At 42.6% G+C, this 18,772-nt stretch overlaps 1 protein-coding gene across 1 annotated transcript in view; it reads right to left on the bottom strand.

Annotated features, from left to right (window-relative positions):
• The window catches only part of LOC131223778 (uncharacterized), a 41,485-nt gene that overhangs the window by 12,289 nt on the left and 10,424 nt on the right, over positions 1-18,772 (bottom strand). Inside the window, exons 8-17 of the mRNA XM_058219313.1 lie at positions 11,857-12,126; positions 11,652-11,736; positions 11,155-11,502; positions 10,955-11,046; positions 10,723-10,806; positions 10,509-10,670; positions 10,311-10,451; positions 9,993-10,132; positions 4,062-4,115; positions 3,748-3,799 (exon numbers count right to left, since the gene is read on the bottom strand). Coding sequence (XP_058075296.1) covers positions 3,748-3,799; positions 4,062-4,115; positions 9,993-10,132; positions 10,311-10,451; positions 10,509-10,670; positions 10,723-10,806; positions 10,955-11,046; positions 11,155-11,502; positions 11,652-11,736; positions 11,857-12,126 — 1,428 coding nt within the window. The remainder of the gene's footprint in view (positions 1-3,747; positions 3,800-4,061; positions 4,116-9,992; positions 10,133-10,310; positions 10,452-10,508; positions 10,671-10,722; positions 10,807-10,954; positions 11,047-11,154; positions 11,503-11,651; positions 11,737-11,856; positions 12,127-18,772) is intronic.

The raw sequence follows: 18,772 nt of genomic DNA, 5'->3' as shown, positions 1-18,772 counted from the left end.
AGGAGAATAACGTGTTAACCCACATAGGACACTTACTATAAATAGAAAATTTACTAGTTATGGTAAGTTATGAATTTTAGGGAGTTTTAGTTGTAGTTTAATTCTGAAATTTCTTCCAAGGCTTTTTATCCCTGGCTAATGGGTTGTAAATTCATTTTTAATTTTCGATCAATCAAGTTACGAATTTATTAGAATTTATTTCTACTTTCTTGCTTTCTTTCCTTGTGAATTCGAGAAGTCTTTGTGAGAAGTCCAGAGAAGCTCCGTGAATTCGAAGTAGTTATCATTGAGGAAGACGATAATCGACCTCATCATGTTCATCCCCGCATCAATGAGCCTCACTGTTAGGTATCCACCTACACTGGCCTTGGTTGGTCCGAGGATTCACCCAAACTATTCCTAAAGAAAGAGGGGTTGAGTGGTCTCAAACCTGCGATACTCTCTCCCTTCCACTTGAGTGTTCATGCACTCTGCAATGGATAAAAAGACATTTCCCTTAGGCTTCATGCCTCCTTTGAATTTCACAATATGCATTTCCAGCTCGAGCCTCATGCCGTTCTGTTGCCATTAAGTTGCACACTCACGCCCTATTATGAGGATTGCGCACTCCTGCCTTCGTAACAAACTACACACATTTGCTACTATCAAATAGGTTGTGTACTTGCTATTAAAGTTGGTGCCCTAGAAAACCAAAGTGTGCCCGAATCTACTAATCATGTGGATGTGATATGGTCTATCTCAACCATTGATCTTGATGACCATGTGTTCTCCATATGTTAAATACCTTAGGTAAATCTAGCATTGCATTGATCTTATATTCATCTCTACATTTATCTAATGAATGCAACGCTAGATTTAAGCTTTACCTTATCTTTCATCTCTACAACACATTCATGAAAGGCATATGGGATCTATTATGACACTGCTCACGCTATATAACAGGTAGTTCCTGCAGACGGGAAATTTTTGCGTGTAACGTATTTGAAACCCACCATGATGCCTATGTGACATTCGTTGTCCATCATTTTCATTACTCATGTGACGACATAAGCCTAAAAATGAGGTAGACCTAAAACTCAACTAAACAACATGATAGGAAAAAGAGGACATAGCATTGACCACCATTACATGAGTTCAAAAATGAGGTAGGCCCAAAACTCAACTAACCCACAACCACAGGATAGGAAAAAGTGGACATAGCAATGACCACCGTTAAAACCTTCGTGGGACCATAGAAGTTTTAGATAAGTTTTGTTTCTCAGACAATTACAATCTGTAAATTTGAGAGTAAGGGATGAATGACTTGTTCTGAATAAGCCTATTTGGCTATGGATAAGAATACAGGATGTGGTTAAGCTTCATGCGCTAGGCAGTTGAGGTGCAAATGTTGCGGCTGTCAGCAAAATGAGGTTGAATAAAAGATGCTACACTTTTTCATTTTCAAATAAATAGAACAAAAGAATTTCAAGTAATAAATGTTTTCTTAATTTGAGGAATTTTTTGATGCCATGTGCCATTGCATCATATTGGTGCTCAGGTCCTTTGGCTATTAAAGAATCTTGTGTATATTTTTTGCACGACTATCAAGTGCAACGGATTAAAAAAACAAGCATAATGCTAGATCTTTTTGTAATTTTTTTATTTTTTATTTTTGCAGAAATTTTAGCAACGAACCAAATCCGTCGCCAATTTCAGAAAGTCCGTCGCTTCTCCTAAGAACAGTGACAAACCGTATCCGTCACCAAGTTTTATAATCGCACTACAGGTGGGATTGTAGTTAAGCGACGAATTTTAGTTTTTGTGACGGATAGGATCCGTCGTTCATTTGCAATGGATTGACATTGTCGTAGATTCCCGGCAGATCTCGTGTCTAAATTTTGTGACGCAGAAAACTACGACGGTCTAAGTCCGTCATTAATTGCTTTTTGTGATGAACCTGGTCCATTGCAAATTCATGATTTCAGCACTATATATATATATATATATATATATATATATATATATATATATATATATATATATATATATATATATATATATATATATATATATTGATAATTACAATGGGCCTTGAGAAGCTTCCAAGAGTGGGTGTTTCCATGTTTGCTGTTTCTTAGAGTTTGGCGCACTGCTATTTTATATTCGCCTCATTTTTGGGTGATGGAAAAAGTGGATGTCACATGGATATAGTAGTGGTCCTCACATAGCTTCTACATATAGGAACTTACTGTTGGTGAGAAGCACCGATAATTTGCAGGCTTAAGGAACCAGTGGTTGAGGGGCAGTTGAGCTGATTCCTTCTTATGGAGGACATGACCAGGTATAGCTTAGGCTTGAAAAAGAAAGCATTTTGTAAATTGAGACTGTTAAGGGAGTGTGTAGAGAACTTGAATCTAAAAAGGAAATTAAGAAAGAGGGGAATGGCACCTTCAGAACTAAGGTTGGACGGCACCCACATCGTGTTTGAGATAATGCAGATGAGAACTAAGCATTCAGCAACTCTAGGCAACATGCATCAATTTCAGGGGAAATAGTAAAGCAAATGTCACTACTCAAGATGACAGATTGGAGACAAGTTGCAAGAATGTTGAGATGCATGCCCTGGATTGAAAAGGGCAAAATCATCATTTCATGTAGGGCAAATCTAGACATGAGTTCCTATAAACCATGACCTGACTTAATGAAAAGGCACCATGCACATTAGACATGGAGACAATTAAAAGCAAAGAAAACTCCTCATGAAATAATAATGCTGTCCTCTTGCTACAAGGCTCACATAAAATATACACATGAAGCTTTTCATTAGGCTCTTGTAATGGTTACAAGCAGTTCACATCCAGACACTACAAGAAAACTCACTTTTACTGATGAAAATTTTCACCACTAAATCCACATTTTTCGTAGGTAAAAAGTTTTACCGACAAATTTTTTCATCGGTAAAAGACCGAAGGTAAAGGCTTTTACTGACGAAAAAGTTTTCGTCGGCAAAAAGACTTTTACCGACGAATTTTTTCGTTGATAAAAAATAAGTTAAAAAAAACTTTTACCAACGATATTTTTGGTAGGTAAAAATATTTACAAAATTTTTACCAACGAATTTTTTAATCGGAAAAAAATAAGTAAAAAACTTTTATCGACGAAGTTTTTTGTAGGTAAAAATATTTACAAAACTTCTACCGCCTAATTTCACTTTTACCAACGATTTGTTTCGTAGGTAAAAATATTACATGTGAACTTTTACCGACGATTGTTTTTGTAGGTAGAAAACTTTCACAATACTTTTACCTACGAAACGTTTTGCAGGCAAAAATATTTACAAAACTTTTACCGAATTGTTTCGTCAGTAAATAATGAGTCAAAAACTTCTAACGACACTTTTTTCGATAGGTAAAATATTTCACGATACTTTTAAAGTTGTCGGACTTTTACCTACAAAAATTGTTGTAGGTAACAACATTTACAACGCCACTGACGATGCCCTTAAAACGAGATTTGGCCAATATGGGGAAATTACAGACATCTACATTCCTAGGTTCAAGACATCTGGCCGTAGCAGAGGATATGCATTCATCAGATTCCAACGAACGGATGAAGCAACAACGGCAAAGCAAATGCTCAATGATCGTTTTCTCGTCAGACGTTGAATGGTAGTGAAGGATGCTGAACAAAGACCTCTGTCCACTCATCCTATATCTAACACCACGGGACTCCATCAAAGGGGAACATCCCATCTCCAGGGAAATGCACCTGCTCGCCCTCAGCCCCAAAAACCCTCATCTGAGAACCAATGCCCTCCGACCTGGATAGCACAGCAACAACAACTGCCAACCAACCAAGCTTCCTTTAAAGACGTTATGTGACTGTCAAGCCCTCCCATGCCCCACCACTCTGTCATCGTACCAAAATGGATCTCAGATCAGGGGAGGGCCTCCCTATCCAATGTCATTATCGGCAAGGCCATCGGGGCAGCGGACATTACACCAACCATTAAGGAACATCTAACCTCCTCTACCTTCCGTCTCTGCCAGGTAGAAATTTATCGAATCTCCATTTCATCTTACCTTCTTAATTTCAGCTCCAGGGAAGAAGTCATTTCCTTCTCAAGGAACAGAACTCTGCACCAGAAAATGGGATTCCACGATGTCAGAGCCTGGAGTCCCACATTGACCTCACCAGGAAGAGGCCTCTGGATACGGATTGAAGGCATTCCCATCCATGCATGGAACGAGCACACAGTAGGCAGCATTGCAGATCGCTTAGGATCGGTCGTAGCTTTGGATCACAAGTAGATGGAAGGCCATAACCGCTGGTTCGCCCGAGCCAAGATCATCCCTCACCCTGACAGTCGATCTCTTCAGCACTATAAACCTGCTTATTGACGGTAAACCATTCCCTGTCTACGCCTATTTGGAAGCTGCCTATCCTTCTGGCGAGTTATACGCCCAGGGAGCTACCCCGATTTCGACCGCAAATTAAGGAAACGACGAAACAATGGGTAGTTAGATCCTTTGCCAACCAACACAACTCTGGGACTACGGAACACGCAACAGGGGAGTGAAACTCTGAACCTATACATGCCTTACAAGCCAATCCCAACATCTGCTCCCTCCCTGTTCGACAAAATGCCCCACTGGAAGTGTTGATAGCGAACTCCCACCACCACTCTGGGAATTGTGAAGCAGCCCATCTAGACCAGTCTTTCATACAGATTCCACATCCTTCTTTAGACGCTAATATCAGCTTAGGATATATCCAACTAATTGCAACCTTGGATCTCCAAGCGCCTGCCAGTCTCCAACTCCCTGATCATATGCCTCCCATGGATAGTCGGTTCACCTGCAATCAGCAACAAACCGTCAGTAGCGATGTAGCTGGAACCACAGTTAGCGGTGAGCAACAACAGCCCCTCCCAACTGATAAGTTGATCCCACATCTGAGTAAAGAACACGCTCCAAACCGGATCTCCAATCAGCCAAATCAGTGCACCGAGTGTACCACCCCCCTTACAGTGGAAATTGTCGACGCCTGACATGATGGTGGCTTGGGAAGGTTGGCTATCCGGCATTAAGGATATGTTCCAGGAAATTTCTGCTACCCGTGAAATAACCAGAGCAAACTCCATTAGACTCCACGATTACTCTATGGAGACTACGATCCCTAATTCAGGAACCATATGCGACACTCATACATTCTACTCAGTAGGATTACCTACCCCAAGTCAAGTTGGTACAATGAGGGGCTCTAAGCTGAACATAGTACAGGACAGCCACCAACAACAACCTGATATTCTGAATTCAGCTGCTACACAGCAACCTCCTATGGATCCTCCAGGAAAGAGCCATGCCAAAGAGGCTATCAGTTTATGGGTGGACCTACAGGGGAAGTTATCGCAACTTGATTCAGATACTTGTCTTTAGTGATAGCCTTCAGCGAGAAGATCTAAATTCCCCCATCTCCAAGCCAAAGCGAAAGACCACATCGAAAATCAAATGTTACAAACACAAAAGTCAGAGGCTGAGGAGTTTGAAGACTCGGGCTGGGCGCAAAGGCTAGGTAACTGATGATTAGCCTTCTTTCGTGGAATGTGAGAGGGGTGGGCAACGCGCCATCCATTCGTTTCTTGAAACGTTTGATTCGCAAACATAACATCAAGCTACTTCTTCTTCAGTAGTCGATGATCAGGGAGTCTAGTCGCGCAGTGGTCACTGCCAGACTAGGATTTGACAATCAGATTACTGAGGCAGTCATCGAAGGCAAGATTTGGATCCCTGCCAAAAGCCACCTCCAGATTCAAACCATCACCGCAAGTAGGCAATGCATCACCATCTCTATATCAGGGAATTCCGGACCGAACCGAGTCAGTGTGGGACCATAGAAACACCACCTAAGTGGGAGGGAGAATGAAAAGAGAGAAAGAAGGAGGTGGTTGTGTGCGTGTCAGCCCCAGGTTCGGGTTGAAACCAACTGTGGAAGGTGAGACCTCCTTTTCCATTCTTGTTCTTTCTAAAATTAAAACCAAAACTAAACCCCATCACACCTCACCTTGGCTGAAAAACACCCATCAGCAGGGACCGTTCATGGAGCCAAAAATAGCCTCTGTTTTGAAGATAAATATGCCATGTGTTCGGACACCATTTTAAGACCGAAACGGCCCTGAGTGCAGGCCTTGTTTGGAGCCAAACAATGGCGTGGGGATAACCTGTTTAAGGGACTGAAACTTGGTTCTGGGATAGCTTACAAACAGGCGCTGTTGAGCTGCGGCACGACTCAAAAAAAACGGGCTGAGAAAACGGCCGTTTTTCAGCATAAAAACGACCCTGATCGGACTATTCCTTGGCTGAAAGAAATGGCAGCCACCGTGCCCTCGCTGAACACAGAAATGAGCTGTGTTTGGACTGAAAAATAGGGCCGAAAATGGTCTCCAAAACGGCTGAAGAAGTGGCCATTTTCACGTCAGGAGTAGGGCACTGTGCAAGTTGAAAACCAGGGGTGAAAGGCATGTGGGCTTCACCAAATGCAAGTGAGCCCTACACGAATGCAGGTGGGCCTCACCCAAAACTGATGGAATGCCCGAGTTTTGGGCCCTGCACAAGTGCAGGTGGGCCGCCTGCATCAGCAGGTGGACCCACCTTACTACAGTTGGTGGGCTGTGTATATGGCCCCACTTTGATGACGTGGCACATCCAGGCCGTCCAGCAAAGGACGTCAGGCCTGGACTACGGCCTGGACGTTTTTAATATGTAGATATCTGTATGGATATACTTAATATTATATTGTGCATACATGTAATCCGTGGGACCCACTGAGATCATCTGTTTCATTAACGCCGTCCACCCATTTTGGGTTCAGATCGTCCATCCATTTCAACGGCCCTGAACACCACTGCATGCAAAAACAAAAAAGAAAAAATTATATATATATATATATATATATATGCATGGATATGAATTTTATAATAATAAATGATCTTATATTATAAGATAAAGCTATGCATGTAGCCTGTGGGTCCCACACGTGTGGACCCACCTATTGTGTAATAACTGGAGTACTCTCCAGTACGTGTAAGCATAATAAAATATTATATGGGCCCTACATCCACGTGGGACCCACCAGCATATAAACTACGTATGTAACATATATATGTATATATCCTATGTAGGCCTCAGCACGTGAGGAATCCACCACTAATGAGCATGTTCTATTCTAGCCGTCTATCCATGCGACGAGCTCGTCCTAACAGTAGGCCACGTACGTGGGCCCCACCATGATATGAGTATTTCATCTGCACGGTCTGTGCAGTGGACCACACCATATAAATCATTGTGGGCCACACCACGCCACCATGAGCCCAGCACAAATGCAGGTGGGCCTCACCAAAATGATGAGAAAACCAGGTGGGCTGCACTGCGCTGAGCCTTACCAAATTTTAACTGCGCCTCACCAAATTTGTGGGTGGGCCGTTGGCAAGTGGAGGGCCATGCCGAGTTCTGTCCGTCCATCCAGACCTCCATATTTCATCCTGGCCGTTCATTCCAGGCCGTCCATCTATGGGCATCCAGTGATGAACGTTTGACACATGCATTGAAAAGGAAAATAGCTATACATATAATAATATAATAATAAGTATAACGTAGCCTATATACACACATATGTATATAACACTATAAATAATGGGATGGGCCCCACGTGCCATGCTGTACCCAGTAGTCAGCATGTGGGACCCGCGTTGATATTATATATATATATATATATATATATATATATATATATATATATATATATATATATATTATATATATATATATATCAGATGCGTATGATATATAATATTTAAATATATGTCAGATACATGTGATATATAATATTTAAATATATATCGGGAGCAGGTGGTGTTGATATAGTATTTATATACATATTAGACACATGTGGTGGGCAATCACATCTGCACCATCCCTTTGAACCGAGCTTGTGAAACCCACTAAGTGCATGTGTTGTATCCAGACCGTCCAAGATCTGGACATAGCCACCTTAATGCATTATTTCTCCACTCCGTCCACCTGCCATGGGCCTGATCTGGGGATTGCACCCAAACCATCTACTTTCAGCCCCACCCTTATGGTGGTGTCTTATCCAAGCCATCCACACATCCAGTGGATTTGTCCTAAAGGCTGAGGAGAAAATAAGATGGACCCCCCCTACCTAGTGGGCCACACTGCCATATACAGTGGCGAGTTAAACACCCTCTATTGAAACCCTTTTGAGCACCAGGGTTCTGGAGTAGCTGGGCATTTGTCTGACCTCTTAAAGCGGGGCCTGGTGACCCTATGAGTAGCTTGATAGAAAAGAAAACCCCGGGATCGGCCCTGCGGAAATTCCAACAGTAGAAATCATGGCCTATTGATATGCCCAGATAACCTTTTTAGGCCAAAAATTAATCCCTTAGGTAAACACTAATGGTGAGCCCTTAAGAATAGCTAAGGATGTGGGTGAGTGCATCCCATTCATAGGGGCCACCTGATGCATGTGAGGTCCATATGGTAGGACTGTCCAAACCACTGGTAAGGATGAGCTTGAAGCACTATTGGACCACCTTGACTAAATAAATGCATAGTGGGCCTAACACAAGCCTAAAGGGCCTTGTGTTACATTCCTTTGAACTTTAGTACAAAGCCATAGAAATTCTTGACAAATGTAAGCTATAATTTTTAGGAGAATCTTTGAGTGACCCCGGACCTCAAGAAGACTCAGGGCGAGTTCGAGAACACTACCATACAGGTGATGACTTTTCTCTTGGGCTTTCCATTTCTAAATTAGTTAAACATAGTTTACAGTAGATTACCACTATTGTGATACTTTCTCACATGTTACCTAACCCATGAAAATGATTACTATTCGCCTGTCTTGTTGATACATTGTCGGAAATCATTATTTGAAATTCTGATGCCTCCTTTCACGTTTTATTCGAAGTCATATGTTGTCACATGTTATTTTGATTGCCTCTGTACATAATCTCATAATGCTACACGTGAAAGATTCCATGATTGTATGCAAGCCACACTTGGGATGCACTTAGACAAAATGTGTGGGGGAAATAGAGACCTTGAACTGGTGTCATTTTGGTCAAGGTACCCTATTGGAACATCCCAAGGTGGAGGACCTCATGAGTCAGAGATGGTGGTAATGGGACACTATACTCGAGCTGTCGGCCTACACTAGGTGTTGAGCCCCCCGTAGTAACCAATGAGTTGCTTAAATTGGCTGATTGTAATTGGATTAATAACGGCTGGCTAATCATGCATTCATAGCATACTGGCGATGACGAATGACTAATTCTGGATGTTGTAGCACTTACCCCAGAGTTGATGGGGTATCGTTTCGCTAGCTCCCAGACCATCGATTATCGACCCCTATCCGACTAGATGATTTTCCCAGGTCGATGATTTGCATGGGTGACGAGCCCAAGTCCGGCTGGATGTGCATTCCCAGGCCGATGTGCATTCATGCATCCATCTAATAAGACTGCATATTGCCTGTTTTAGATTACTACTTGTTTTTCCTTTAACTATGTTTGTTAAGGCAGAGATGTGTAATCTTGAGGGGAATTCACACTGAGCTGGCCACTCATCCATCAACTATCCAACCGTACAGAACATGCAGGGACGGATATAGAGGGCGTCAGTGTCGGCCTTGATGATGCCACCATGGAACACGAGGGAGAACTCTATGATGACGAGCCGCCTCAGGGCGCAGCGGCGTATTTTGGTGTTAATCAGTAGTTTGATACTTTAACTTCAGTAGTTGGTATTTTGGACTTATGAAATTTTGTAATTAAGTCCCCCAGCTGAGCGGGTCAAATTTTGAGCTCTCATGAATATACATGCTTATTTTGGCTATCGCACTCTGAGTTTATATTCCGCTGTTTCTCTGATTTATAAACTCACGAATTTCTGAAAATGAGCCTCGTACTCGAGTTTTGGAAATCGGGGCATTACAGTAGATCAGCAGGAATGGGATCGGTGGCCAGACGGTGGAGAGGTCCCTGTCCAGTCCAATTAACCTCCCAAAGATTCAGCTCGCTGTCCCCAACTTCCCACTGTGCATTCTCGTCTATGACAGGGAAAAGGATCCTGATCTTCTTCCAGAGAGGGGAGACATTGTTGCAACAACAACCTTCCTCCGACGGGATAAGATCATTAACGTACTTGCTGTGAATAAAATGGACTTAGGGCTCGGCTAAGGAAGCATGTTTCGCTGACCAGGCCAACCTAAGACACAGGGCAGTCATTACTTCCTTTAATTTTCTGACTCACAGGCCTCCTTCTTCCACCAGAGAAGTAATTTACTTGCTTCAATCTACCTTTGGAGAGAGGTACTCCCAGATATGGGATCCCGGAGTTGGCTTTTGAGATACCCAAGAGGCGTTGGATAGATCTCACTCTCCCAGCTGGCATCTTGTCATCACATAGGAAACAGCTCTTGTTCAGGTTAATTTTCTAGCCAGAAGCTACCTGGAAGACTTGAAGGAAATGCTTGATGGAGAGGAGGGATGAGCGACTGCCGTTGAGGAAAAGCAAGGTGTCATTCACGAACAGCAAATGGGAAATCAGCGGGCTTCCGCAGTGAAGCTTGAATGGTGGGACCCAGCCTCTAGCTACGAGGGTATTAAAGCTCTGAAAGAAAACCTCGGACGCTAAAATAAACAGGCCAGGGACAGCGGATCACCTTGGCGGATACCTCTAGAAGATTGGAAGAAACTCGTCGCCTCGCTGTTAATAAGAACAGAGAACCAGCAATTTTTCCAACAAGCTTCCATCAAACGGAATGAAGAATCATTGAATCCAAATTTGGACAGCACTTGAGTGAGGAACTTCCAGTTAACTCAGTCGTAAGCTTTCTCCAAATCCAATTTAACTATTAAATTGTTCCCTCTAACTTTCCTGCCAAGTTCACTCACAGCTTCATTGGCCAACACAATGTTCTCAGTAATAGCTCGACCTTTGACGAATGCCGCTTGTTCAGCAGAGATCAGCTTGGAAAGAAAAGCCCCTAATTTGGCGGCCAGAATTTTAGAAAAAATCTTCTAAATGATGTTACACAAACTGATGGGATGGAAATCAACAAAAGAGGAGGTTAAGGGGCATTTGGGGATTAGACAGATGAGTGTTGAGGTGAAAGCCCTAGGAAGAGGGTCCCCAAGAAAGAAGGAGTGGGCAGTGGTATGAATGTCATTTCCGACAATCTCCCAGCAAGCAGAGAAAAATGCAGCAGTGAACCCATCAGGGCCCGGGGCACCGTCTTGAGGAATGGATAAGATTGCTGCATGAACTTCTTCCTTGGAAGGGAGGGACAAGAAGGATTCATTATCGTGTTGCAAAATGAGGGAAGGGATGGCTGAAAGCAGGTCAGGGGCTAGGGAGGTGGGTTCTTCACGAAAAAGCTGCTCAAAGAAATCGACGGCCGCTGATCGGATATCACTGAGGTTGGAAGTAACTGATCCATCAGCTAGTTTGATGGAAGAAATTACAGTGCACCTTAACTTCTGAGTTGTGGAGGCATGAAAGAATCTTGTGTTACGATCTCCTTCTTGAAGCCAGGAATTCCTGGCTTTCTGCTTCCAAAAGACCTCATCCATCTATTCCAGGATTGCCAACCTTCTCCTAGCCGCTGCACTTTCCCAAAAGAGGAGATCGCATGGGTTTTCCTGTAGTCTATGCTCAATGGTTTGAAGGTCTTCTTCTGCAATTTTCACCCTAGTGAAAATATTGCCACAAACTTCCTTATTCCACACCTTAAGCAGCTTCTTGACTTTCTTCAACTTGAGTTGGACATTCAATAAAGGCTGATCTGAGCAAGTACCTTCCCACACTTTACTGATAACCTGCCTGAAAGTATCATGTAAAGTTCACATTCTGAGGAATCGAAAAGGTCTAACCTTAGGATGGTCGAGGATAGGACAAGATAGAAGAAGAGGGGAGTGGTCCGAGTTGCAGCGAGGGAGATGTTGGACTTGGAAGGACGGGAAGGAGGAGCTCCATTGCTCATTAATGAGAACCCTGTCCAACCATGCCCACACGCGGGCGAGCTCAGATCTGTTGTTACTCCAGGTGAACCGATTGCCAGTAAAGCCTGCATCAATAAGACTAGAATTCTGCACTGCATCTGCAAATTCTGCCCTGCTATTATTGCCTTGCGACTATCTTGCTGATCTATCGTCCGATTCCAAAACTGCATTGAAGTCGTCCCCTATCGCCCATGACCCTGGGAGGAGATTACTCATAGATTCCATCTCCTGCCAAAGAGATCTCCTGAGAACAAAACTGCAGCGGGCGTAGACAATGGAAAGATGGATAGGACTGCTGGAGTTTTGAAAACACATACTAAGAGAGAGCATTTGGTTAGAGGAAGAGATGACCATAGCATTTAAGTTGGCATGGTAAAATACCCATATTTTCCCCCCCGCTTCGTCATTCAAGAAGGAGGAATGAAATCCAATCTTCAAGCCGATAGCCACCCTTCTCGCGTCACTTAACATGGGTTCAAGAATCGCCACCAAGCAAGGCTTGAAATTTCTAATCAGTCGCTTCAAAGTTTTGATAGTGGTCGAATTGCCTACACCACAGGCGTTCCAAATGAGCACTCTTCTTCTTGCAAGCTGGAAACCTTCTTCATCTGGTGCTTGCTTCTTCTACCAGTAGCACCTTTGAAAGGCGGGGTCGAGGCATTGGTGTTCACTCCCAAGTATAGGGTTGTGATGTAGTAATAAACTCGGTAAGACCGAGGTCGAATCCACAGGAACTGATATCTGTACTAGAAATAGAACTAGACTAAGATGTGACCTAAACCAAATAGAATTTGATGAATAATGGTGAGAGATTAATGTAAAACTCTAAGGAATTCAAAGGAAGGAAACTAGGGATTCAGAGGATCCACTTGTAGAGATCAAGGAGATCTTATGCCTGCATCAAGGATTATGGAATTCAAACTGAACTACTTGATCTGGGTTTCAAGAGATGAAAGGTATATGAATTAGAATGGATTCCATCATCTAACCATGCCCAAGAGACAAAGCAAACAACAGGATTAAACTAATTACCAACCAATCAAAAGTACATGAAAGTTAGGAAGAGTACTATCATCCAACCATGCCCAGGAGACGATGGTGATTAAGGCTTCCCGACGTCATAAACATCAAGAGAGAAAAAGAGATATTCAAAGCCAGCAAACCCATTGTAATTTTAATCACAATAAAAGATTGAGAAAATATTCTTTTAATAATCAACTCAAAACCAAGTTCTTCATAAATTTAAATGGAAAGCAGAAATAGTGTTTCCCATCTCGCTACAGCTTCACCTCTTAGCCCTAGCTAAGAGGATTAGCAACACATTGATGGGATGATTAAACAACAAAATAAAAATAAAATGGAAAAGAAAAGAAAAGAAGAAAACACTTATTCTTTCTTCACTCTCTCCCGTTCCAGCATCATGTTCCAGCCAAGCCATCCTCTGCTCTCTGTCTACAACCCAAAAACCGATCACCCTGCACTCCACCTTCAGCTCCTTTCCTCAAGAAAACAAAACCCAAAGCTCTTCCCAGCCGTGCACTCCAGCACCTTCCTTCCTTTCTCTCCTCACGTTGCCAGAGTTTCCAAAAACTAATGCTCAAAACGTGCATCAGCAGCCGGGACTCCTCTTCCTTCAAACGCTGCCTCCCTTTCCAAAAACTAAGCTTTTTCTTTTCTTTTTTTTTTTCTTCCAACCCCAGATGCCCCGTTCAAGCCTTCCAAAACTCTCCCATCCCCCTCTCCGAATCCTCTTCTTCCCTTATATAGAGCAGGAGGGTGTGCAGGAAGGCCGGAGTCCGCGGACGACTTGGCTGCGGAGACGCCGTTTACGCACAACAGCTAGATCGGAGTCTTCCCCTACTCTTCTTCTTTGCTTTCCTTCCAGAGTACGTTACGTACTTACGCTGGCTGATGGTGGGGCCCACATGGCTTTCGTTTTTGGAAATCCACACCGTCCATTCATATCAGCTCCAAAAAACAGGTAGGATGCACTGTTTTTGGATAAAAATCGGTGCGGTCCAGGGACGATTTCATTCAGCCGTCCGTCGCTCTTTTGGAGCAGCTAGAGATCAGTATCCATTGTATCGTCAAATTCTGTCGCCTAGGACTTAGTGAGCAGGCCGTTATGGACTCGATGAATGGCTTGGATTCTTTATTTGGCCAATGGGTGGGGCCCACAGGAAAGAGCGCAAGATTTTCTTCCTTCCGCAGGGAGGAATTTGAATCGGAGAAGGAGAGCTCGGTCAGCGCTTGCTGACCGAGGTTTGGATTTTTGGTGCGCGCCCGGTGCACCTGCACAACATGTACGTGCACTACTATATGGGTCCCACAGAGATGTTTGTGAGAAATCTACTCCGTCCATCTGGTTTTTCACACGATTTAAGGCATTGATACTGAATATGAGGTGTATCCAGAGATCAGGTGGGCCCCGGATCAGAAATTTATGGGCTGATCTGTCCGTTGGGCCACTTTCACGGTGATCCAGGAGCTGAAATTTTACGTGTACGGTTCATTTATGGTCCTCGGGCCACGTATGAAGTTTCGAACTGATCGGATGGTGGGAACCCTATAATCTTGCATTCTGGACACTTTTCGTGCCACTTGAGCTTCGATTCCTCGATTTCCGCGGACCCTGGTGTATAATTTCGTCGCTCTTGGTCGTCCGTCCCATGCTTTAGTGTCATCGGATCGGTAAATCCATGCTTTTAGTGTCCTTTCCCAGTCAAAGCTCATAAGACGCCCCGCATCACAAATTCAATTAAATTAGGCTATTAAACGGTGCCATGCTTGTAAATCCATGCAATAAATGGGTCTGATATGCAATATTTGCATTGGGAGGGGGCTGGGCCCTTGGACTCGGCACAAGGGACGCTGTCACCTGAGGCGAGTGCTGAGGGATAGCATTCAAAGAAGTGGTCAGGGGAGATTGTTGCTGCCCACTTGTGGTGATTGAATACCCACCATTAAAAATTCTATAGGGCCTACGTAATGTTTATTTGTCATCCAACCTGTTGATAAGGTCATGTAGACTTGGGTGTAGGGAAAAAAAAAACATACAGATCTAAAACTTTTGTGGCCCACAAGAAGTTTATAATGGTCAATCACTGCGGTTTCTTGTGATGTGGTCCACTTGAGATTTGGATATGTTATTTTTTTCCATGCCCTAAAATGAAATGATCAATATATGTATTAAAATAAAAGACATATAATAATAAAATTTTGAATTCAATAATTTGCATGTTTATGGATCTTTTGTGATCACATCTTATAATATGATTATATGAGGTAGGCAACACATTTTTAGAGTAGATGATCAAAATGTGTGATCTTACGCATCCTTTAATTGAAATAAAATGCATGTGCCTGCATATATGTGAATATCCCTATTGATAACCATTTAATCACTATTGATTGCTGATCCATAAGTGATTGGATCTATGATCAACACTGATGATCAACATTAATGATCAGATCCATTATCAACACTAAACATCAATGATGATTGGAGCCATCATCGATAGTGATGATCAATTGCCATGTTTGGTTTGACATGTTTGATTAGCATTACTTTTTCATTGATTCTTCGCTAGACAATTATGTGTTGTTATTATTGTACTTAGATTAATGCTTATGTTATCATTTGAACACTAGATGGTTAATTCTAGTTATTCTCTATAATTAAGGTTGTGCCAAACATTAGTAAGAACTCATATCAATCACTAAATAATGCATGGATCAATGAGAAAGGGTTGCATAGATTACACAAATAAATTATCATAGAATCATCTTATCTAACACATTTAAGATATTCATAATATGCAAAAATGATGATGATTAGTACTAATACCTTGTGTCATAACTAAGAAGTGATAATTTTTGTAATGCAAAAATGATTATGAGAACATTAATCATTGAACAACTTAAGGGTCAAATATTTTATTACAACAACTATGAAGAGTATTTTGTGTCATGAGATATCTTTTAGATAAAGACAGCATTTTATATGATTAGTTTCAATTTGGGCTATTCGAAAGTGGTGGTGGAATCCGAGTCTCGGTTGGTGGTTTTGTTCTTGAACGAGAATGCTCATTCTGCTGGAAATGGGAGTCCTAGCTTGCCAGAATCAAGAGGTTCAAGCTTAGAGGGCAGGTGGAATTTGTCCACATCTTCAGGGAAGGCAACACTCCGGCGGATGGGATGGCCCGTCTAGGCAGCGAATCTCAACATTGCTCCCTATTTCGAAACTCCTCGAAGCTTCCATCCCTTGTTTGCGGTCGGCTCTTCCTAAACAAGGTGGGCCTATAAGCTATTAGGCTTGCATCGGATGATGGCTTCTAGCACCAAGCCTGCGGTTATCTCATCTGGCTCCATTTCTGTATAGTTGTTGTGCAATCTTCCTTATATATATATATATATAACTCTGCCTCTTTGATAGGCCTCCCTAGGTCCTTTTTCCTGGGGAAGCCTGAAAGCGTAAAGATCTTGTATATGCTTTCCTTTTGAAATGAAATGCAGCTTTCCAAAAAAAAAAAAGATGGCATTTTATACACTCTAGATAAGGACCAAGAGGAATTACTATTAGCTAAGAATGACAACTTAGTATAGGGCTGTGATAAAGCATCATGATAAGTGGCACAACTCTTAATGTCTTTTTTTAAAAAATTTATTTTAATTTATTTTATTTTTTAATTTTAAGGAAGGGGTCTTGCCCCTATAATTGAGCACAACTCTTAATGCATGTCTTGATAATGACCATACATGAGGAGCTTATGCCCATGCACAAGGTGTATAAAACCGCTAAGAGAGTTAGGAATGCACTAGCTCATGCCTATCCATAAAAGTTGGATGCATAAGGGGTGATTAAACTTGAATTCCAAGAGTATAGGATGCTATTGATTGCTCCATTAATGACCATATCTGAAAAATAGAGTAAATAATAGACGATCTTAAGAATGTCGAGTGTGCATTGATAAAAAATCAAAAGATCATTGTCATACACCGTTCCCTGTTCAAGTCATAAGCCACAATCAAAAGGATTATGAACCATAATGATTTCTATCATAACATTCAAAGACTTATGTGGCCACTTCATATGTGAGATTGAAATGAATACTATTCAGCCCAGTTATGTCAAGGCCTTTGAGCAGAATCTCACAAGTGGAAGGTTTTCAAGAGAGGTTATCCACTGTGGCCTTTCACCTCTTCAGGTTCCTTCTCAGTCAAGACCGCTTGGAACATCGGCAGACTTCATGGCCCCTCAAATGAATGGGCGAAATGGTTATGGCACGATCAGCTTCCGCCTAAAATCTCTCTTTTCCTTTGGAGACTTCTTCATAAGGCGCTTCCTCTTCAGCTATCAGTCCAAGCTAGAGGTGTTTCCCTGGCTTCTAAATGTTTATGTTGCAGAGACAGAGTCGAGTAGAGCCCAAACGTACAGTCTTCTGCTCATCTCCTACTACACGGCCAAATTGCTAAAACGGTTTGGAACTTCTTTGGTCTACAGGCGGGGATCTCCATCATGCAGGCTTTATGTTAGTGGAATCCAGGATAGGCCAATGGAGAAGCGCCTGTGCCAGCAGGGAATACCAGGGGCAGTGTCACCTTCTCACCCCCGCGTTCATTCTGTGGGAGTTATGGAAATCTAGGAATGGGGCCTTTTTCGATGACAGGCTGATGAATCATCATTTGATCATTGCTAAAGTCCTTTGGTGGCTATCTACCATCAGGGAGGGAGTTGCTAATCTCAGGCTCGCCCAGCATCCCCTACCTGTGGATTGCCTTCAGTCGGTCCGCTTTTCTGGTCAGAACCATTCGGCGCCTATAGTCATCCATTGGCAAAAACCACCCACTTGTTGGGTCAAAATCAATGTGGACGGTTCTTCTAGAGGAAACTCGGGCCCGGCTGGGGGAGGAGGTGTCTGTAGAAATGACAAGGGAGATTTTCTCTTTGGTTTTGCTTCAGGTTATGGAATTATGACAAACATTGGTGCCGAGTTCAGGGCAGTTCATGATGGAATCCTTTTGTGCTTGGAGAAAGGTTTCTCCCAAATTATAGTGGAATCGAATTCGGATATGGTGATTAAGGTTTTCAATGAAGGGGCCAAGATTGTGTGGACATGGAAAGGTTGGAAAACCATTACTAACAGGCTCCGTGGGCTCGCCTCGTTAATTTTCAAACACGTTTATAGGGAGGGCAATAGCTCGGCGGACGGCCTTGCTCGAGTGGGAAGTGTGTCCCAATCCACATCTTTTTTCTCTTGCACTGCTGATCTTCCTCGGCATGTGCAGGGCGTCCTTTTCCTTGACAAGGTGGGGCTCGGAGCGATTAGAGAGAGGAAGTCTTAATGCGTGCCCCTCCCTGGTTCCCTCCCCTTTCTTTCCTTTTCTTTCTTTTGTACGGCCTTTACGATAGGTCTTCGTTGGGCTTTTTTTTCAAAGGAAGACCCGAAGCTTTGTGAATTTTGGCCCTGAATGAATATATAAGTAGACTTCTTTTGCTGAAAAAAAAAAAAAAAAAAAAAAAAAAGAGAGAGAGGGTTCAACGCTCACAATAAAGCTAAGAAGAATAACAAAAAACAAAAGCCAGTAATTCTTCCTTCTATCTCAAGAAGAGAAAATAAAATAAAAAGCAAAAAGCATCTAGCATAACCCACCATGCTTGAGAGAAAAAACCCAAAAAGAATATGAGAGAATACCCGATTGTTCATTAGG

The sequence above is a fragment of the Magnolia sinica genome, chromosome 1 (genome assembly GCF_029962835.1).
Source record: "Magnolia sinica isolate HGM2019 chromosome 1, MsV1, whole genome shotgun sequence".
In the NCBI taxonomy this organism is placed as follows: domain Eukaryota; kingdom Viridiplantae; phylum Streptophyta; class Magnoliopsida; order Magnoliales; family Magnoliaceae; genus Magnolia; species Magnolia sinica.
The sequence above is the reverse complement of the archived record's forward strand: the minus strand, read 5'-3'. Positions and strand labels throughout refer to the sequence as shown.